Consider the following 21,758-nt stretch of genomic DNA (forward strand, 5'->3'; position numbering starts at 1 on the left):
CGCAGCCATAGACGTGAACACTTTTTAAATCCTTTTCCTTTTAAAGATAGTCGTGCCAGCCCAAGCCGCCGGCAGCCCCCCAGCCGCAGAGGAGGGCTCCCCGGCAGCACAGCCCGCCTCCCTGCCCCGACCGGGCTGTGCGGCCCGCAGCGATGGGCCGCGCCGGGGCTGGGCCCGCGGCCGCGGGGAGACTTTCTGCCGTCCGCCAGAAACTCTGCGGGCGCTTCCAAGTGCCGGCGCAGGTGAAGGGCGAGCGGGACCACCTGGGCCGGCCCACCTCGCCCCCCGGGCCGGGGCAGCTCGGCGGGCCGCCTGGGCCGTTGGCCGCGGCGGGCGGGGCGGACGCGGGCGTTGCCCCCCGCGGGGAGCGCTGAGGAGAATCGAAAGTGAAGGGTAGCCGGCGGGCGGCGGGGGCTGCCGGGCGCTCGGGGGTGGCAGCGCCGGCCGCTGCCTGGCGGGGGAAGAGGCGTGTGGGGCGGCCGGGAACCGGCCGGTGTGTCTGTGGGGTGTGTGTGCGTGTGGGTGCGTCCGTCCCGCAAGTCCTCCGGTCCGGGACGTGAGGGCGCCGCCGCGGAGGCCGGCCGGGCGCTGCCGCCCCAGCCGCCGATGCCCCGGGCAGAGCGGCCGCCGGTGATGCTGTGCCGTATGCCCGGCGTGGCGTTCGTCCCCGCTTTGCTCGTCAGCTGGTCCTCGGCCTCCTTCATCATCTCCTATGCGATCGCCGTGCTGGCGGGGCACGTCGAGCCCCTCGTCCCCTACATCAGGTGAGGCGGGGGGGCGGCGGGAGCGGCCGAGCTGCCGGCGGGGCGCAGGGGGTGACGCCCGGGCTGTGAGGGGGCGGCTTCGCCCGGAGGTGCAGAGGGGCCTTCCTGCCGGCGCCGCGGCGCCTTCCCCCCGAGCTGGGGCCGGGCCCCCCGGTGGGGATGCGGGTCCCCGCAGGGGGAGAGGCGGCGGTGGCGGCGCCTCCCCGTGAGGGGAAGCCGAGCAAGACCCGCTGTGCGCCCCAGTGGCCCATCGCCCCTCCAGCTGCCCGGCCCCCCTGAGAGCCACAGGACCCCCGCGCTGACGGACACGGTAGGACCTGAGTGAGTTTTCCACAGGAGCCAAAGTGTGGTGCGGGCCCGACCCCAGCTAAACTTAAGGAGTAAGCGGTGGAGATGTAGTTTTGATTGTGTAACTCCAGGACTGGCCCAAGTGCATCAGATGGTGACAGGACTGGAAGCCCTACAGTAGCTTTTGTAGGACACTCACACCCACAGACATGCATTTTTAAAATTTCAGCATCGGGACAATTAGTGTAAAAGGCTCCCAGAGAGGTGACTGGCATCACTTTTCTATAACCTTTAGTCATTTAAATGCAGTTCTGTATAAATCATTGTTTATACATTGGCTTATGTTAACATTTAAATCTCAGCTCTGAAATTACTAGTATTTAGCTCTGAATAGATTAAAGGTAAGCCAGAAAGTCAAGACTGGTCTCTGATATATAGAAGATATAAAAAAAGACTTTAAAATATATTTTTCAAGGTACACCAAGACCTAATTCCTTGAAGGGCCTTATGGATGTGCACAATTTCAGAAGGCTGCTAATCTGATCTGTACATACACATAAATTTGATTGAAAATTAGGGTCTGTCACCATAAGCAAGTGAGATGGTGCAAATGACACTGGAGCCCACAAGAAAGTTGAGCTTCATTCAAACTGAGCCAAAGAAAGTTTGGCTTCATGCTTATGTCAGCAAATTTTTTTAAGATTATCTACCCAAATCTGGACTCAGTTTTTGGAAAGCCTTGTTCTTGCACATGCACAAATACACTACTGCCTTAACAACTGTGGTTATATTCATGCTCTTCCTTGATTACATACACAGTTTTACTGACGTAAGAGTGCTTGTAATCAGTGCAATTTATACATTTTTAACCAAGAAAAATAAACTATTTGATATAACTGTGTCCACACTGAGTTCATGGTTTGTGCTCAGAAGGATTTTGAGGTCCTGTATTAAGAAATTTGACAAATGATATTTCTTATGTTGAAGCCATGTCTTTGAATAAAACATATGAGAGAATAGTAGGGTTTTTTTTCTGTGTAATTGTGTTTGCAGTCAAGTTTTTGACAACCAAGATATCTCAGTTGTGTTATTCTTTTTAAAGAGGTAGATCAAACCTACAAGTCACAGCTGTATAACTCTGATGAATGTATCACAGCTGCCATAGTTATATTAATATAACTGAACATCTCACTGAAAAGATAATTTTTATCCTTCAACTAAGGAATCACAGTAAATGTCTGCATACCCTAAAAAAACCCCAGATGTATAAGGCTGTGCGAGTGATTAAAAAAAACATTAAACCCACTCACATTTCAGGCCCTCTGCATTTGCTCGTGAAGTTTTTTGAAAGACAGTTTACTTTACAACATTTTAGCACAACAGTTGGACTAAGGATATGCATTAACTGTTGGTGAACAATCTGTAGTAATTCTGAAGGTGCATGGTCTAAGCATATGATCTTCGTAGAAGGTGCATTTGGAAGTAATATGATGATTCCTTCTAAGTACTCAGGCCAACAGTCACACCATAGTTCATAGTGTTATTTTGCAGGTTATTGCTTTAGCCTAAGAAGCTGAATCATGGGATTAAGAACGTGATTTAGTGAAACTTAGAGTGATAAAAAAGAAAGAGGAAGAATGTTGCAACATTTCAGTTGTGCAATATCCTAAAATGAACTATAAAAATTAAATAGAGCTTGTATGGGGAAATTCTGTTTACATGAAGGAGAAAAATACTGACAAATTTTAGTTCAAAATTTCTGTACCTCTTATTTAGATTCCTCAAATACCCGGTATATGCTTTGAAGTAACTTGTTTATTTTATTTGTGTACCATGTAACAGCTATCACAATGAGAGAAAGACCACATCTAAATTTGTCATTGAAACTGTCCTAATGTCTCATCAAGCAAACCATATAAATACATTTCTGGCTAAATAAAAATGAATATGATTTTTTAATTTTCTAGCAGCTGAGGCCTAAAAGATGATTAGATTGTGCCCAAATTAGCTCTTTTCCTCATGCTACTCAAAATCCAAACTAATTTGGATGTGCTGGGGGGGCTGTTTGGTGGTTTGAATTCTCAGTGAAAGAATAAAGGGAATTTTCCTTAAGGTATTTGCTGCCAGTTAGTACCTCTGGATCAATCAGAAAATCCCTGCAGGCAGAATATAATCTTCCTACTTTAAAAATTTGGGACTTCAGTTTGGAGAGAAATAGTTTATGATAACTGTGAAGAAAATTAGATGATCATGAGTCTTTTGGTCCTAAAATATTTTTTCCCTGTCTCCTCTACCTTCTTGTCTTTCCAGTCTTGAGAAGACTGTTTGACTGTAGAGTTCTACTATATGAGATGGTGACACAAAAATGCTGTCATTTTCATACAGGGTTCCTTGTCTTTTGCATGGTGGTTGTTCTTACCTGTGCACCATTGCAAATAAGTGAGCACACGGTTTTGTTTCATTTGTGCCATTTGCTTTTTTCTTTTTCATGAAAACAAAGTAACAGTTAAAAATAATATTTTTTTTCAAAGCAGCAGACCAGAAGTGAAACAAGAATGTAACTAAGTCTTCATTTAGCTTCAGAGGTTTTTTAGTGCAAAATATGGGATTAAAAAGACTGTGTCCCTAAAAGTCCAGTGCAGTAGTTTGTAAATACATTGCAGATATGATACAGTATTCTTGGTATGAAGTTTCTTGACAGCATACATCTAAGATTATTGAGTTTCAAAATCAACAACAGCAAAGTTCATCTATGAAGATTTAGGTTGAGAAAAGCTTTAATTAAAAAATGAATGGAGTTCAGTGCAATTTCAGGTTATTTGGATTGCTCTTATGATGTGAAGTGTTCCAAGAACTTCAAGTGACTTTCTTTGCATGTGCCAATTCCATTCTTTTTTCACCTAAGATCCTTCAAAAGCTTTGAAGTGATCACAGTCCTGTACTTAGCACAGAGCATTTTCTGGTTTGCAAAAGTCCTTCACGATTGTCACAAGTGGCCTACTTTTTAAATGGAGTCCTTTGTGATATTAATGAAAACACTCCAGAAACATGAGGAAAAGATGTGAAGTTGAATGTTAAAAATGGGCTAAATGAAGCATAGATTTTCAAAAGTGTCAGACAAAAAAAAAAAATTAGTGTTACTGTACTGTTTTCATAAATTCCACTATCAAAGAGAAACAGAGTACAAGCTGGAGCAAGTCTTCAGAAAGCATTACAACAAGAAAATTCAGATGAATAGGGATTCAGAATGCTTGAGAAGTTGTAAAAACTTGTCTAAAAGCCTGGTCCAAGCTTTTGTTATCTGAGACTTCGGAACCAATCTGGTCAAACAAAATACAAGATTTTTCTCTATTTTTTGCACCAGTTTTTCATAGAAATGGGTTCTCCCTTTACCCTAAGCTTCCTCCCGTTCTTGACAAATCATCTTAGCAACTGATTACAGAAATGCTTCTGTAACTTAGAAAGGGGTTGAGAGCAAATAATTAACTTCTAAAAAAATAACTGTTTTAATATGGTCATACTTTCCTGGCTTGAACTTAACAAAATTGTCAAAATCTGTAAGAATGATTACTTATGTAGGGAGTGCTTTCTCTTCTGGGTGTTAAAAGCGCAGGCATTCATGCTGAGCAGCTGTCATTTTGGCTGTATGCAGTGGTAGGTTTAGAAGTTTAACACTGAAAACTAATCCAGCCTCACTGCTGGAATGAAGAGTATTCCTCTTCTTGAATCACGTAAAACCCCCTCTAGCTAGTACCTACTTGTCCCATCATACACCTAAGAAAAAGTTTTGTTCTCAGAATCTTTGCTCAGTTTCCACTGAGCTTTGAATTAGCTTACGTGTTTTATGTTTCTGACAGTAGAGTTCCTTGGGTGCCTGTGTTTACACACACAGTTGTGCCTCCTGGTACTGCTGAGTAACTGAAAACTCAGCTCACACCCAAATTATGTAAAGATTTATGGGCTACATGTTTGCCATTGGCTTGCCCAACAGACCCTGATCAAATAGGTATCAACTGATTGTACGTTAGACAAGAAAAAATAGCGTAAAGAGGTGATGGCATCACAGTATTCTTCTTTCAACAGAGCACTCACCTTGTATAAAAAAGTTCTGTTTGAGGGAACTTGAACCCATGTACTCCCAAGAGTATGTCCTTCCAGCAAGGAAAGGGCATTCTCTGGGTTGGGTGTTTGCACATATGAAGGGAAAAGAGGGAAGAGGATTCTATGATGAAGGTATTCTGTTTTCTACGTAACATATTTTGTATATATGTATACATTTTTCATATATATGTATACATTTATGTATGTGTATCAGTTCTGTAGATATTCTCACACTCATGCTCCATCTGTCCCAGTGAATTTCTAATTATCCCCTATAAGGATGAATTGCTTCAGCAGAAGAGACTTACATTACCTTGCTCATAGAGTACTCTTAAGCTCTATCTATATTAGTAAATTAAACTGTGCCTAAGAAGCTTCCTGGGCATTGGAATGTAATTGCTCTCATGGGGTAAAGTCCTTTCAAACAAATCAGGTAGTAAAGCCCAATTCTCTCACATCTTAGGATACTGAATGCATTAGATATGTTTTACTCTAGTATCATGATGTTAGCAGGTAAAAGAAATGTAATTTTTAAAATGTTATTTATGTAATAGTTTATGGCATTCATGATCGAAGTATCACTCTGTCACATCCTTGCATATTGCATACAAAAAAGGAAGAAATACAGTTCAAATAGTGTGCTAAAAATCTGATTTCTTTCTAAAAAAAAAAGATTCAGTACTACAAATGGAGCTTAAAGTGTGCAGCAGACAACATTCCAATTTATATATTTAAATGTCTTACGCACATAGCAGCAGTTCACATAAGTTACATTTCTCCTGGGCTTTCATGTGTACATGTCAGTTATGTTTCACGGATCTAAATTAACTTCTAATTTCTTTCTCTTCCTGCTTCAGTGACACTGGGACTAAACCTCCAGAGAGTGGTATCTTTGGTTTTATGATTAATATTTCAGCACTTTTAGGTATGTATAAGATACTCATTTTGAACACAGCACAGAAATGAAAACTAGCAAAAGCTGTCTGCTTACACTGCAGTCTATACAATATTCTGCAGAAGAACTACGCCACTGTGAATCAGACAGTTGGAAGTTATACCTAGAGGGCCAGGCCCTTAGGGTCAGTAAGTGCAGGCTTAGAGGCGCTTCTGTCTATTTTAAGATCATCTCATCAGTGCAAAGTAGTCAATGCAGCTGGAAATAGAAAGTGGAAGAAAGATGGCATCATTACTTTGCAAAAACTGTATCTTTGATGTAGGGAGACATTAAGTTCTAGGATGCTGCAGCAAAGGGAAGAACAGTGTTGAAGCAACACCTGGTTTCCTCCACAAGATGCCTACTCCTCTACTAAATGTCTACTGGCCTTGAATCGTGAGGTTTGGCATTTTCTATTCACATTTAGGTATGAAGGATCAAGAGCTCTGTACCTCTGTGTACATGTAGTCTATGATGGCCTTCATGTAAAGTAAAAATCACATATTCTACCTTTTCTAAGAACCTCATTCAGTCACACTATCTCGATGTGTTTCGTATAACCTTGTGCCTGGAAAGTTACCTGATTTGTTTTTCCAAATGTACATAGACTGAAACTGTGTTCTGTGTTACTGAACCGTGAAATACAGTCTACAGATTATTATATCCTGATGAACCACGATCTTCTCATTCAGTAGAGGTGGTTGTCAGGAGTGGACTGCATATTGGGGTCACACAGGCTAGAATAAAATCTGTGTGTAGGGGTTTGGGGGTGCTGTTGTACTAAAGAACAGCCAGAATTGGCCCCGAAGCTTTGAAAGTATTTTCTGGATACACAGCTAGTTATATTTTTTTTCTGTTTACACTCCACCAAACTGTATTAATTCTTCAGGGCATCCATTATAAGGAGATGTAGTTCTGGTACAAGACTGCATATCAGAGCAGAATAAATTCTCCCACTTCTATGGTTCATCTCCCTGTAACATCTGTTCCTAATGTGGAATGCCAGTGCCTCTGTGCCTAAAACACACAGGAGAATGGGATTTAAATTAGTGTTTTTCTTGAAGTGATGTGCAATTATTTCTAGATAGCTTTGATGTACAATGTTAAGACATTTCTATCTGGAAGTAATACACTTGAAATTCACTACCTTTCTTCACCCCAGTAAAGGTAGTAGTATTTGTTGTGTTATGCTTATAATTTTATTCTGTATGCTAATGTGTTAAAGGGCTAGGTGTTAAAATATAAGCAATGCATAATCATTGAACAAAATATGTATTTTTTGGTTTTCAGGTGTAATTACAATGTACATCAGGTATTTATTAATAGAGAAGCAAAATGAGTCATCGCACTTTGTTAGGTCTTCGTGCAACGTGTTTTCATTGTGTATTGGATTGATGGGCTGTATTGGAATGGGCATAGTTGCAACTTTTCAGGTATGACCATAAATTTAATATCATAAATGAAACTGAAGTTGTTTTCTCAGTTAAAAAATCAAATAGATAAAAGTGTTAACTTTATCCCAGTGTGGACACTTGGCAAATGGAGTAAGAATGTCTTTCTTGTTCCTGCCTTTTCCAGTAGCTTTAAAAAGACAGATCTGCTTTCTCCCTATATACTAGATCTTTTGCTTATGCAGTTATGTCAGTAACGGGTTTTATGTGTGCTTGTCTTGTAACATGTCTGCACTAGAATACTTAATATGGAAGCTTTTGCTGTAAAATTTTTACTATGAATTTAAAATTTAAAAGAATTCCAAATTTAAAAAAGCATGTGAATGTAATCAGCATTACCAGACAGACAAAACAATGGTCTCCAGACAGGAAAGACATTAAAATATGTAATGAAAGGATATAGATGTGTTTTCACGAATCAGTAAAATAGCACTGTAGTAGGTGAGATCATAGCATAAGTTTTGCTATGCTCTGGTGACAGAAAGGAGCTTTAAAGCTAATTTACCTGTCTGAGACTGGATTCCAAGGTGGCATAACTCTGTATCTGTAATTTTTGAAATATTTAGAATACAATAATTTCTCTTGAATCTTAATCTGTTTTGTTACGGGATATCCACTCTGCTTGTTTGTGTTTTAAAGGACAGAATCTTCCATAGGTAGGGTATTGTAAAAATATAGGCCACATATAGTGATACTGGAATTTTATACACATTTTCACTTGTTGTGGAACTTGAATAGAAGCGGCTGATGATGTGCAGAAGAGTAAGGGGGTTGAATAATTCAAGAGTCTGACAGTGTTAAGACCTTCATATCAAGAGCTTATTTTAGGTAACAGTTTGGGGTTTTTTAAATATATAACTGATTTTCTGCTGACTTATTTCCTGGAGCCTTGTGGCTCGCCACTGAGGGTGTGGGGTGGAGCTACAGCAGTCAGTCACTAGTTAGAACAGATCCCATGAAACTTTATCATGCCAGTTAGAGTATGGCCACACAAATGCAGATTAGACTTCCAATGCAAAATGATGAAAATCTTTGACAACTTAAAGGGATGAAGGAGGTATAGGAACATCTTAAGAAAAGCACAAGCCATTTCCTGTTTGTGGAAACTGTAATTGGTAATAGACCAGCTGTTGAACAGTACTAAAATTGATCTATGCTTTTATGTGAACACGGGAAAGGACTTTGACCTGGGCTTTGGACATGGTTAGTTAACCTCTTTGAGCTACTCTTTTTCCATTTCCTTTCATCTTCCCTATGTAGACTGTTGGGAGAAGGGACTACTTCCCATTGTTTGTACATGCCCAGCATAATGTATCTACTGTCTTCTCAGGGCTCATTGATTCCTACCCCTGTACAAATAGTAGCAGCTAACCATTGTGCTGATTCTCTTTCCAGGAGCTGTCTGTTCCCAGTGTCCATGACATAGGAGCTTTGGTGGCGTTTGGCTCCGGTGTTGTATACATTACACTTCAGTCTATAATCTCTTACAAGTCCTGTCCACAATGGAACACTTACTTTGTGTGTCACATAAGGATGGCCATATCTGTAATATCATGCATTGCTTTCATTCCCAGTATCCTTTATGGTGTATCCCATGATTTTCCCTTTATGCGTTCATGATTTTCCTTTTAAGTTAAACCATTGCTGATTAAGGATGAAAATGAGGTTACAATCTTGGCTTAGGGCTATCTAATATTTCTGCTATAATAATGCATATAGCATGTCGAGACACCATTAATAGCATAAAGATGGGTTTCAGGGTCTTCTAAAAAGCTGTATCTCTTCTGTCAGCGGTATATTTAAATCTAATGCCCCAGTGTTCTTCATAGGATCATACAATAATTAAGCTAGACCAACCTTCCAACTTCCTTCATTTGAAGAAGGGTATGGAGAAGGGCCTGGAAAAGGGCAACACCACTTCTAAAATGAACCTAACATATGAACATATAAAAAACAGTTGGCATACACAAGATTTCCTTCAAGCCTAAGCGGATGCTTTTGATCGTGCTGGTCGGTGCTTGGTTTCACTAGATGCCTCCCATAGAGACGCGCTCAATACACTTGTTGCCTTTTCCCACAGCCTGCTAAAATTAGTCATCCCATTGATTTTATTGGTCTTTAGGTGATCTCCCAGTGTTGAAAAGTGGTCACAGCAGATCATCACATCAGCCAGGCAGCTACAGCCTGCTTTTGGTTTTAGCAGCTGTGAAGGCGCTTTTAAAGAGGACTGCAATCCTGAGAGAAGGTTGTACAAATATATCAAGGCACCTATTGTGGACCAATGGAAACCAACATTCCTTCCAACAAAACCTTCCAACTATGCAGGACTCTATTCCCACAGTTCTCAATCACGAATGCGATCTAAGTTTTGGAATGTCTCTCCTTACCCTCTGTACTTTGGAAGAAGTCACAGAAACCTTTATTATTGCAGAAATTTGTTTTGATTGCTGCTATCAGTTACCTTTCAAATAATGTGTTTAATTTACTTGCCTTCTTAATACTTTGATCTGATATTTTGGCTGTTCAGGATCTCCTGTGTTACAGAACGGGGAAAGAGGGCCTTTTTTTGTAAGGAGACATTTTCTCTATTACTCACTGTAAACTTTTATATCTTCCTTTACGCTGTTTTTTCCCAGTGATTGTGTTTGCTTCAGAAATCTCCATGACAAAAATTGATTGGATTCCAGGTGAAAAGGTAAAATATCATTAGATAGCCAACTTACCCTGTGTCATATTATTTGGGGTATGCTGTTATGTTTATCTGAAAGTGTATAGCAAAAACTTCAGTGACTTTAAATAGTACATTATCATAAACAGATTTGTGAAATCTCACTGATCTGTGCAATGTTGGTTTTCAGTTATTTATTCATTAGAAAACTGTCTGCAGCTGGGGTAAGAAAACTTGTCATGGATGGGTCAGTCTTGAGAGTTAGACTTTCATTTTAACGAAGCATTTGAAACTTACCCACAGAATAAATTGTTTAAAAAAAAAAGAAGAAAATTCTGGAAGAAGTGTGTTGTTCTACTTCCTTTTATAGTCACATTTCTTGAAAATGAACTTCACACATGGAACAGAAGTGAACCAATTTTGATTTTGAAATTTTTGGGGTTTTTTACAACATTTGTTTTCTCAGCTTTTTCACCATTCTTTATTAAATAGGCCTTACTATTGTGATAAACGCTGTGGGGTCTGATATGGAGCATACTAAAGTTAATATTAGGTATGTGGATTGATTTCAGTGTTCTCAGAATGGTATCTATGAAAGGTAAGTTTCCTTTTTGGACAAACTTTGCCACATGGAGGTATTCAAAAAGCGGGTTGAATTATGCAAGGAGTGTATCCTGCTTGAAGTGCTTAATAAAAGCAGATTTGACAAATGCACCTCAACCAAACAGTGGCAAAGCAGCCGTGGGATAAATCTTCACAAGCCGGTAATCTTAGTAATATCTGCCTCTTGAGGTTTCTTTCACTGAAGATGGCAAGGATGAGAAAATGTTTGTACTGAAACAGGTGACCTATTTCTTGATGGCATATTAAGAAACACTTTACATTCTGTTTGTGTCATATTCCATAGATTTTCTATGATGATCTACTTAAAAACAAAGGTCTTGTCAGGAACTCATATAAGGGTAGCTGTCCATTTTAAAATGTGAGAATTTACTGTAAGGGACAGTACTACTGAACGCAATGGCTCTAAGTAAAAGTTTTGAATACGGGCATTTTGGTATCTTTGCATAAGAACTAATTTTTTATCAGGTGCAAATTATATTCAAGCTATGTCTTGAATTTGTGCTAATTGTAGTTCTCTTGTTAGTGCACATTTTTATGTTAGGGCACAAGATATGTTGCTTAATGGAACATGTGCAACCTTGATAAATATACTTACCATCTGTAAAAACTAAATCTGAATTGACTTTTATACATCAGGGTACTGGGATGATAAGTCGTAAGTCTTAGAATATTTGTTGAATTTACAGAGGGAAAAGTCTATTTTTATAGCATTCTGCAGTTATTTTGTTTAATTTTTCTTCAATTTTTTTTTTAATGTCTTATTCTGTCAGGATTATACTTACCATTTTGTGAGTGCGATCTGTGAATGGATGGTGGCCTTTGGGTTTATCTTCTTCTTTTTAACATTCATTAGAGATTTTCAGGTGAGTATCTACATATTTTAGTAGTGACTAAGAAGTGCTATGAATTGTATAACAGCAAATGCAATAGAAAATTACCATTCTTCATCTCAGCTAGATTACCAAAGCCATACAGAAACAAATTTTATCAGTCACAGAACTGATTTCTGTCCACCTAATGAATATTTTCCCCTGGGTTTTAAAACATACAAATCTGTTTTATTTATCAGTTTAGTAGGTGTCTGGTCTTGAAAATTATTCAGTAAATTAGTATCTTCTACTTATTTACCAATCTTTTTGTAGAAAGAAGCCCTCTAAAGGTGAAACAATACCAAAATAAATGATGCAACTAAAACTACATTTCTTTCTACCTGACGGATTTTATATAATAATACAATGCACTTCAAACATAGATGTTTACTTTCTTTTTAAAAATTACACATTTTGATATATGTTCCCTCACAATTCAAAGAATAGAAAATACTTTTTAAAAAGTATTGACGTGAAAACCTGGTTTGTGTAGCTGGATCTGGTGATGCATCAAGACTGACTTTAAGGAAGAGAAAATATTAGATCAGTTAAAAAGAAAACAAATTTATATGATTGTGAAAGCTGTGCCTTGAACTTACTTTCACAAGTTTTGTCTTGCCCAGCTCTTGTTGTTTACACAGCATGTTCTAGCTGCAGTGTTTCATGGGGTTTTTGTTTGGTACAGGGATACAAAATGCTGGAAATACCAGTGTGTGAGGCTTAACTTTGGCAAAAGAACTTGTTAAAAAAAAAAAAAAATAGAAACATTGCTCATGGCAAGTTCTTTCTGGAGATTACTCCAGACAAAACCTCCTGGATATTACTGTAGGTGTTTGGAGGATAGTGACCGCCTTACCCTTCTCAGACTTCTGGATTTTTTTCCCCATAAAGTAGTTGGATCTTTGCAAGACTGGAGTAGAGAGCTTAAGGTAGAAAAGACTGAGAACTGCTGCTTTATACCATAATTGCGTAGATGAACTAACTCAGTTGTAATCACTGTAGGTATTGTACCACATATGTAGGTCTTTCATATATACCATTGACTCACAGAAAGCCGAAAACTAGATCCAAGCATTTGTGTAACTGTAGAAGTAATAATTCAGATCACATATGTGAGCCAATTGGTGCTGTGATAAATTCCTGGAAACCATATCCAGAATTTCTGGAAGTGGGAAGGGAGGAAAAATAGTGAGAACCCTCTAAGTCCTCTGGCATCAAAGTTTGACATCAGATCGTGTAAAAATTTGTAGTTAATTTATAATTTAATTGCTTCTTCACTTATGTGCTTGCTCAGCATGGAAGTGGTTAATACTTACATATAATCTCTACATAACATTCATAAGCATATACAGAAATCAATTTTCAACTAAGAATTCAGAGTTAACATACATTTTGCTAACTGATAGCAAACATTTCTACATCTGTTTACTTTTGACTGAGAGTACTGCATAGACTATGGCTGTAGGGCCTTCCCATAATAATAATAATAAAAAAGCTAAGTTCTACAGAACAAAATGCTTTTTTAAGAAACAATAATTGTTCAAAAGTATGCAATCTTAAAGGCATATAATTGCCTGCTAAAGCTGACAAAAATATTAAAGTACCATTCAGAAATGCATGCATCATTAAATTTACCATTTTAGGGGGGAGGTGTTTATTGCCAGTCCATCACTCTCTGATGTCTAGATATATGATGGCATCTCTTTTCTCAAAAGCCAAGCTTTTCCCTTGGAGATACATATTTGCAAAGAATGCTGTAGTCCGCAGACTAGCTAAATTAGTTGGTAAGTCTGCTTCAGACCATAGAAGTGTTCAACACTGAAAGTTTATATCAATATTGTGAACATAATAAATAAGAGGAAGTGATGGAATTAAACTAAACAGAAATGCAGACATTTTAAATTACAGGCTATATAATAGCATGAAACCCAATGTTAGTGTTTGACAATGACAGAAAGGTACTTATCTCTATGCTCTTTTTGTCCTAACCAGTACTCACAGAAAGCCAGACTATTAATTCAGAAAAAACAAACACCAGACTCTAAGAAAAATAAGCCTTCTTTTTTCTTAATTTCTTACTGTATGCATTTCACTTAAATACATTTTTTGTTTTATCTTCATGTACTTTATATCACAGAACTGTAAAATTAATTTATCTTAAGCTGATCTTGTTTTATTTTTCTTTTAGAAAGTTTCTTTAAGGATATCAACAGAAATATGTGAAGACTCCTGATAGTGGAAAAATTTATATTTTTTATATATGAATATTCTAGGTTTCTTTTTACTTACAGAAAAATGTTGCACAGGGATAGGGATTTATAAAGTTCTATAAAGAACCCATGCCATTATCTCCGCAACATCTATAACAACATCCACTAAACATTTTAAAAATTCACAGTAATGTTCCTGCTACCTTTTTGCAATATTTTGTATTTTTATAATGTTTGATATATTAAAAATACTGTAATAGAAGCAATCTGTAGAAGCACCTGAAAGTCATTCAAAGACTTTGATCTCCTCAGCTGTTCCCTTTTTGGACGTATCCGTACTTTTTCATTTGTTATAGTCTGATTAGTCACATTAGTTTTAACCTTCAGAAAGTACATTTTGCAAATAGTTAGGAAAGTTTAAAGACAATGAAAACACTAAAGCTGAATTCCCGCTCTATTGAGTTGCAAGGACTGTGGAGGAAGGTGTAAGCAGAAGTGGGCATCTTTGTTTCAGGACTAGAAATTTGCAGTTAGTACATGGCAACACTATGCTACACAGTTCTGATAGTGGACACTGTACACAAATGCAAATCCTAGGAGAAGTTTAAACTACTGCTTGAAAGAGGTTTTCTAATCATCACTCTAATGTATGTTGTAAAAGTCTACTCCTTTTTCCCCTTTATGCACTGCTGGCTGTAGGAAGCTTAAAACTGGTGGGAATAGAAAGTAAATTTACAGTTATGCATGATCTGCTAAAGAGAAATCTTACTGCAATTTGGTTAATACAAAGCAGAAGCTCTCCAGCCTGTGTTTTAACCTACAGTGATGGAATGAAGAGGGCTTCCAAAAAGTCATTGGGATTGAATGGCAAAGAGGAAGAGGCACCAGTTCTTCTCAGGTGTTCAGTTGTATGTGTATGAGTATTGTACATCTATAAAACATGAAAAAAAACCCTGGAGAGCTTCTGTAGTGAAGATACGGCATATTTGCTGCTATAAACTTACTTCTGTAATGAAAGACTTGGAAAGGCACGTTGCAATTATCTGGAGGCAAAAGGGTCTTTTGTGGATTGATTCACTACCTCCATTTAGTGCATTAACCACTTAGCTATCAATCAAGCTCTCTGAAAATTACATTTACCATGGTCTATCACAGTTTATGCAGAAATATTGATGATTTCTAATTTTTCATGAGATAAAACAAATGTGCGTTTTGGATAGTGATGCCTTAACACTAGTCATCTGTTGATATTTCCTTTAATATGTATTTTAAACTGTATTAAATTCAGCTGTTTCACAACTTAAGAGTCCATGTTTTCTTTATAAGTACTTCAAAATAAAAATAGTAAAAATGTTTTTCACTGGCAGATTTACTTTCCACAATATTCAAGTTATCTTGCAGATGTTTATAATTACAATTCTGTTAAAAATCAACTCCAGTACTGACTAAATGCAAGACTTAGGTCTTGCTGATTAGCTGTCCTGCCAGGACACACGTTCCTTCAAGTGAAGACCAGAAATGCTCACAAGAAAATGTATACCAACCACAAAATGTGAGATCCTGTTACTTTGAAGGCCGTGTTAAGAAAAGACTGTATTTCTTGGAGCATTGTCTATTGTTCTTTTATTGCTTTTCCTAACTTTCTTAAACTAAAGTATAAGGAGTTGGAAGGTGTTATTTCAAATGATACCAGATTTCAGCTCATCAATTTACTAAAACCTTTACATGGATAAAAGAAATTACATTAACTTGAAGTTCAGCCTTAACTAATATTAGTGTGTTTTCACAGTGAATCCAACTACACTTAAAAAGAATTATTTGTATTGTTCTGATTTAGGCAGGAAATCACCACAATAAATTTCACAAGTTTCAAGGTGAGAGAACACTAAGAAAACATTAAATCATCATCCCAATACAAAGCTCCTTCACGCTTATTTAATCTCTTAGCACTCTCCTCCTCAAAAGAATCATATCCAGCCTGCCAAACTTTACAGTGCTTACAGTATCCTAAAGAGAAAAAAAACCACCATTTTTTTCAGAGAAAGTGGCTGAATCAAGGTAATCTTTGCTGAAATCAATGTGTTAACTCAGGTACTGAAGAAGTACTGAATGAAACCCCATTTTTCTGAGCTTTATCGTAATACATTTTTATATGAGTTACATTCATGACCAAAAGAATATGTCACCAAGTTTGCCTTTTATTTAATTTGCTAGGCCAAAAATGTCAATATGCATCGACATGCAGACAGATGCAATAGATTCCTAGCTTTCAATTTGTGCAGTGAACAACTACCGAAAACACTTCGGTTATTCTCTGGCTCCAGGCAGCTTTTTGGTCATAATCCTTATTATTTTTTCAGTTGAAATATGAGTTGACAAGCTGCAAGCAATTGTAAAAATTTATTCTAGCAAGGTGTACCATTTTAGCTGTGGATAACTCTTGTTAAATAATGCTATTTAATTTTTTACAAACAAGTAATCTCTACAGGTTAGTACAGATAATGTCACATTACACTTTGTTGCTTTGCTACAGGCCATTTTTCTATATTTTCAATTTCTTAGGCACAAGAAATAGCTATTTTTTCTTGGGAGCTATGATAGAAATATTTTCACCATCTACTCTGGGTGATGTTTTCCGTTTGTCAGCTCATCGTGCGTGATTGAGAAACTTCTTTTGCATAAACTACAGTAAATCACATGACAGTTATTTTTGGTGATTATGCTAAATCATTTCTCTACCCCTTCCAAAAGTGAAAACCCCCATTATTCTAGGTTGTGCAGCTTGATCTACTGATGAATTACTACCATTGTGGTCTCCATCACAGTTTCAAATCATGTAAGAGTGAAACTCAATCAACTCAAAATTCCTAAACTCCGCTTTTTCTTAGGACACTGTTCCTCGCACTGGTCTCTTTCTCATGTGTGCTCAGCCAGTGATCCCCATACATTGCACCTTTGTTTTATCTCATAAGGTATTCTAGTTTTTTCTTTCTGATCTGCTCTGTCTGCATACTGCCTTAGGTGTGACAGCAGTGTATGTTTGACAGTAGTAAAATGATCTTGATGGCAAGGGGTTTATTATTTGGCAGCCAGGGATGTTCGTTGCAAAAGTTTCAAGCAGACTAGAGGGATTGTGGTAACATATGTCAGTAAGTTTTGAACATTTCAGTACAAAGTTTGTAAAGAACTTCAAGAGCTTGGTATTTTAAACTTCTCCGTAAATACAGTCTTAGTCTTAGTATTGACGCTGCATTTTCATAAGCCTTCAGGTTTTGGAGGGTCTGCTTAAAGACTTCAGAGTGTTTGGGGTTGTTGAAGTGATCCTAGTGGTTACAATATCCACTACAAATATTCTTGCTGGAAGAGCTGTTCTCCTCCAAGAAATGGTGAAAGGCAGCATGGTGCTTGGATTTTAAGGAGGGGTAGTGTCCGTTTTCTTGGAAGAGGAGCTGTCCCTTATTTTGGAGAACTTTGACATAATGTAAGGAAGCTGCAGTAGGTTTTAATTTGTAAGATGTCTGTAGCTTTGACTAGAACTGTGACAGCTGGGTCTGTCTCACTACATTTCTCCGTGTGTGCCATGAGGTCCATACATGCGTACACTATCAGTACTGGCATGATGAAGCCTGACAGTCATTAGAGTCCTGCATGTTGCTGTAATACACATAACTGAAAATAAATTGCTGTATTTTACAAAAAACGAAAGTGATTTTATGAGCTTTTGCTATGCTTTCTAATTGGTACTGTAATGCCAAAAGTGTATTTCTCACATTTTGAAAATAGGCAACTTCTACATTTGGTATCTGTATTTTCCCCTACACACAATAGATGGCACCAGCAGACCACAGGATCAGGGTTTATTTTCCACGTTCAGGCTAGCAAGTACAATAGTTTTGTAGGTAGCTTTAACTGTTTTTAGTAGTCATCTGGAGACCTAGTTATGCCTTTGTGGAAAACAAGTCAGATCTAAGTTTTCTTGCCATCCCTTCCTGCCTTAATCTAAGTAAATACGTTTTGCTACTGCAACGTGTAGTGTCATAGAAACTTCAATATTCAAATTAATTTGTCTAAATCAAAGGAGCCACTTGCTGTAGTTAGCACTGGCACAAGCTGCAGTTCAGCTGTCATTACTAAGCCATTTCCCTTGGGAAGTTATTCCTACCCTGACATTTTACTCAGGAGCTTCAATAGACTTCTGTATGTTTGCAATGGAGCATTGGAAGACAACATAGACCTTGTTTCACAAGACAACAGTACAAAAAGAACAAGATTTTAACATTCCAAGATTGTAGCCGTTCTTCACCCAGAAACAGTGACATGTCAGGTTGCAAAAAAAATTCACAGGCAGCTACTCTGTCTACTTAAAATCCACTTTTGTTTACATATAAGAAGTCTGTTTTCAGTTATTTCCTTGCCTAACTAAACACTTGGATGGCATTTTTGCATGTCTTCTGTGAAGTGTAGCAATAATCCAGACCTGGAATCATACATGTTCAGCATTCTCAGTCTTATGTAAGCCACTGAGCATAGATAGTCCTCTAAAAATTCTCATCAAATGTTGAATGGATTTTTTAAAAATAAATACAGAAAATGCTTTAACAAAGGATGAATGCTTTGTAATTATTGAGACATCTTTAACATGGTAGAACCTTCTTACGCCACAACATGATTCCTCTCCCAAAACACACTCAGAATTCATTGTAAGTGGAAGGTATATTTCAAAGAAGGTTTGTCTGATGAACACCTGGATTTTCACCATGAGATCTGCAGGAACAGTCTCTCTGCAGCCCCACTTTTATTAGAGGTATTAGCAGCTGGTGGATCTCCCTGCAAAGAGGTGTCTTTCCTTCCTCTTACATTGCATCAAAGAGCTGAAACACATTAGATGGTTGTGGAAGACTAGGGAAATTCTAACCAGGAAAAAAGGAAATAACACTAATAATGAGATAAATTATGTGCCTTAGCTTTTGTCTTTGTGCATAAAGGCTCTTTTTTATCTTTGTTCAATCTAGCTAGAATCTGGAACTATTTAATGTCTGTCTGTCCATGGGTGACTGGGTGATGCAATTCTTGAGCAACACTACAATTCAAAGGACTTTTTTTTGTTTAAATCAATTATCTTCCCCCTTAAATATCCAATGTGTAGATAGTTCAAAAACCTTGACTGTGATCCAATCACATGATCTGAAACAAGGGCTTATGCAGCTATATTTGTCATATCCCAGCATCTCTATGATGGCTCTGGTTTTTCTAGTAATCTGTGCTAGATTTAATTTATATAGGTGGTGTGGGAAAGTGAAAGACTATTGTTGTGGGGTTACCATAAATACTGTTTTATACAATTGCTGGTCTCCTCCACAGAATAGTTTTTCATAGTAAAATAATTTGTGGGCTTTTTTCCTTTAGTAATAAACAGGATTTTGTACAGATTTGAACTTTCACTAGGATTATGTGAAAAGTCTTGTCTTTATTGCTTAGAACTGATTTTGATCATAGCTCTTGATCTTAAGGAAAAAATGTAACGGTCAAAATTTCTTCCTGATGAAATATCACTCTGTTCTTCTAGACAACTGTTTAGTCTTTGAAGATCCAAATTCAATAGCAGATAAGAACCTTCACTTGAAGGAAAGGGATCTTCTTACCTTTAATCAACTACAATCAGATTACAAGCCTTTTACTAGTTTTAATTGTTAGTATTTCTTCTCTGCTCAGCAAGTGCATATGTTGTTCATAGGGCCTGGGGATGTCTCCTGGGTAGCTGCTGGAGCCAGCAGAGTAACCTCAGGGGTGAATCCAGAAAATAAGTTGTTTCTCTGTAAGTAGTCTGAAGCTCGAAGACTCTGCTTGTTCTGCTCTTGCTCCTTAAACCCAACTTGTTTACTTATTGAAGAAACAGAAATGGAGTGTCCAAAGTGAAGTGTTTAGCCTGAGGTATCAGAACCAATACCACAGACTGTAAAAGGATGCAGTTTTGACTAAGCCTCTAATAACATTTTATTTGAAATCCAGTGCAAAAGCTATTGTGTGTAAAGATCGTGGCATTGTGGCAAGGTCTGCGAAGTCCCCAAGTAGCTGTAACCGTCTTAGAAGCAACCATGGAACCAGGAGCCAGGCTTCAGCAAGCACTCATTTTCTCAGGAGTGTGGAAGCTTTCTGTTGGCATGGCTTCCTCTCGGGTTTGGGGGCACGGAGATGGCGCCATTTCTTATTTCCCCCTTTGTCTTCTGCCTTTCTGTGTTACCTAATACTCAATTCACACACATTGTGTTGGCAAACGGCTCTCCTAGTATGTTAGTATTAGGATGTGGTTTCTAGGATTCTGTTCCAGAAATCATCTTTCTTCATGACAGTCAACAAATTAGCCTTACTTTCCCCCATTTTGTGGTCTCAATCTGATGTCTGGGTAATTTAAACTTATGCAGGTAGTAAGTCATGGGTGCTCTCTGACCTGACTGCCGACCAAAATCAACTCTCAGCTAAGATCCTGCCTACAGCTGGCATGGCTGGTTAGCTTAAAAGTGTTTAAAGCAAATATTTGGGGTAATTATAGTATTATAGCAGATTTTAAAGGGTGATTGCCAGTGCTGTCAAAGGGTGAAGCTGACATTTTTTTCAGTCCCACTTCTTGCCAGCTTTAAAATTTGAACATTATTATTGTATTAGCGTAGCTTTTTAGTCTTGAACTGAATTTAAAACATGCTTACTGTTTAGGGTAGGCAATACAAAATCCCTTTTGCTACTTTCCTGGAATTTCAACCAAAAGGAATGGCACAGCATTATATAATCAGAGTTTTTAAAAATCAACTTGCAGTTTTACATGGCATCTTGTGTCTGCTCATGGCAGCCAGAACTGAGTGTTGCCATTGAAAACAGAGAGTCATGGCAGTATATTCCCTCCAAAAATACCTTCTGGTTGCAAAAATATTTAACAATGTTAGGACTAAAGAGGAGTGGGAGGAAACTAAAGAAAGACAGGGTTGGAAACTGTTCATTGCACTGTCAGATAAAAATTCAATATGGAAAAATGCACAAACAGACAAATAAAAAACAATTTCTGGAGTAAAAATGCAGTTCTGCAGACCACTGAGTCTTCTTGAGAAGACGTGAAGGATGAAACGGGGCTGACTCTCAAACCACCCAGTTAAATTCAGTGAGCAGAAAGCGCTGTGTATCAAGCATTTGACTCAGGACTGGGGACAGACAAGTCTCTCCCAGATTTCTAGAAAGAATAGAAACACTGCCTTTGCACATACCTCTGGGTTTTGGAAAAGCACAAATCTTGGAAACCAAAATACTAGCAATATCATGGATGGATTATTGAAAGCATCCTGTAAGTCGTGGTAGTAGTTAAATGGCGTGGCAAAATGGGAATTAGCAATCTCAATTTCCTTCAAGGAGAGCTGGAGACAGGTCATCATCTGGAACACTGAATGATGCAACCTCATAACAGAATCAGCACTTCCCCAGCATTTTTGTCAGCATTTGTCAGTTACTCACAAGATGTGCAGACTCAGAAACAGGTCTAAAATTTAGAAGTTGAGAGAACCAGTAAGAAAGAGGAGAGTCCTCATATAGGAAAAGAGGAGAAGGAAAAGGTAGGGCTACAGGAGTTTGCCTTGGAGCATGTGGAGATGAACATGCCACTTGTTGCTGGGCTCAGTGGAAATAAAAAACATAAGGAACTCTTTTCAGTTCCATTAAATGACAGCACATTACATAGAGGGAGCAGTAAGCAGTTTTTCTCCAGCTTCTGGATACTAAGGATCAATACCTTGGCAGGGTTCTTAGAAGCAAGGTTATACTGTAACTGCAGTCCCAGGACCTGGAGAAGAGGTACCTGCTCATGAGC

The 21,758-nt window shown here is 38.3% G+C and overlaps 1 protein-coding gene across 3 annotated transcripts; it reads left to right on the forward strand.

Annotated features, from left to right (window-relative positions):
- Positions 1-261: 261 nt before the first annotated feature.
- DRAM1 (DNA damage regulated autophagy modulator 1) lies at positions 262-15,208 on the forward strand. 3 transcript variants are annotated; one of them, XM_055711771.1, is made up of 8 exons: positions 629-764; positions 3,363-3,491; positions 6,011-6,078; positions 7,378-7,520; positions 8,934-9,111; positions 10,175-10,233; positions 11,601-11,693; positions 13,888-15,208. In XM_055711771.1, exons 2-8 carry the CDS (start codon positions 3,418-3,420, stop codon positions 13,930-13,932), a joined length of 660 nt encoding a protein of 219 aa, XP_055567746.1. In that variant the 5' UTR covers positions 629-764; positions 3,363-3,417; the 3' UTR covers positions 13,933-15,208. The 3 variants fall into 3 exon arrangements, with proteins under 3 accessions (XP_055567745.1, XP_055567746.1, XP_005435124.4); XM_055711770.1 differs by lacking the exon at positions 3,363-3,491 and having other exon boundaries at positions 262-764; XM_005435067.4 differs by lacking the exon at positions 629-764 and having other exon boundaries at positions 812-3,491.
- Positions 15,209-21,758: the final 6,550 nt, after the last annotated feature.

Source organism: Falco cherrug, chromosome 5 (genome assembly GCF_023634085.1).
Source record: "Falco cherrug isolate bFalChe1 chromosome 5, bFalChe1.pri, whole genome shotgun sequence".
Taxonomy (NCBI): Eukaryota; Metazoa; Chordata; class Aves; order Falconiformes; family Falconidae; genus Falco; species Falco cherrug.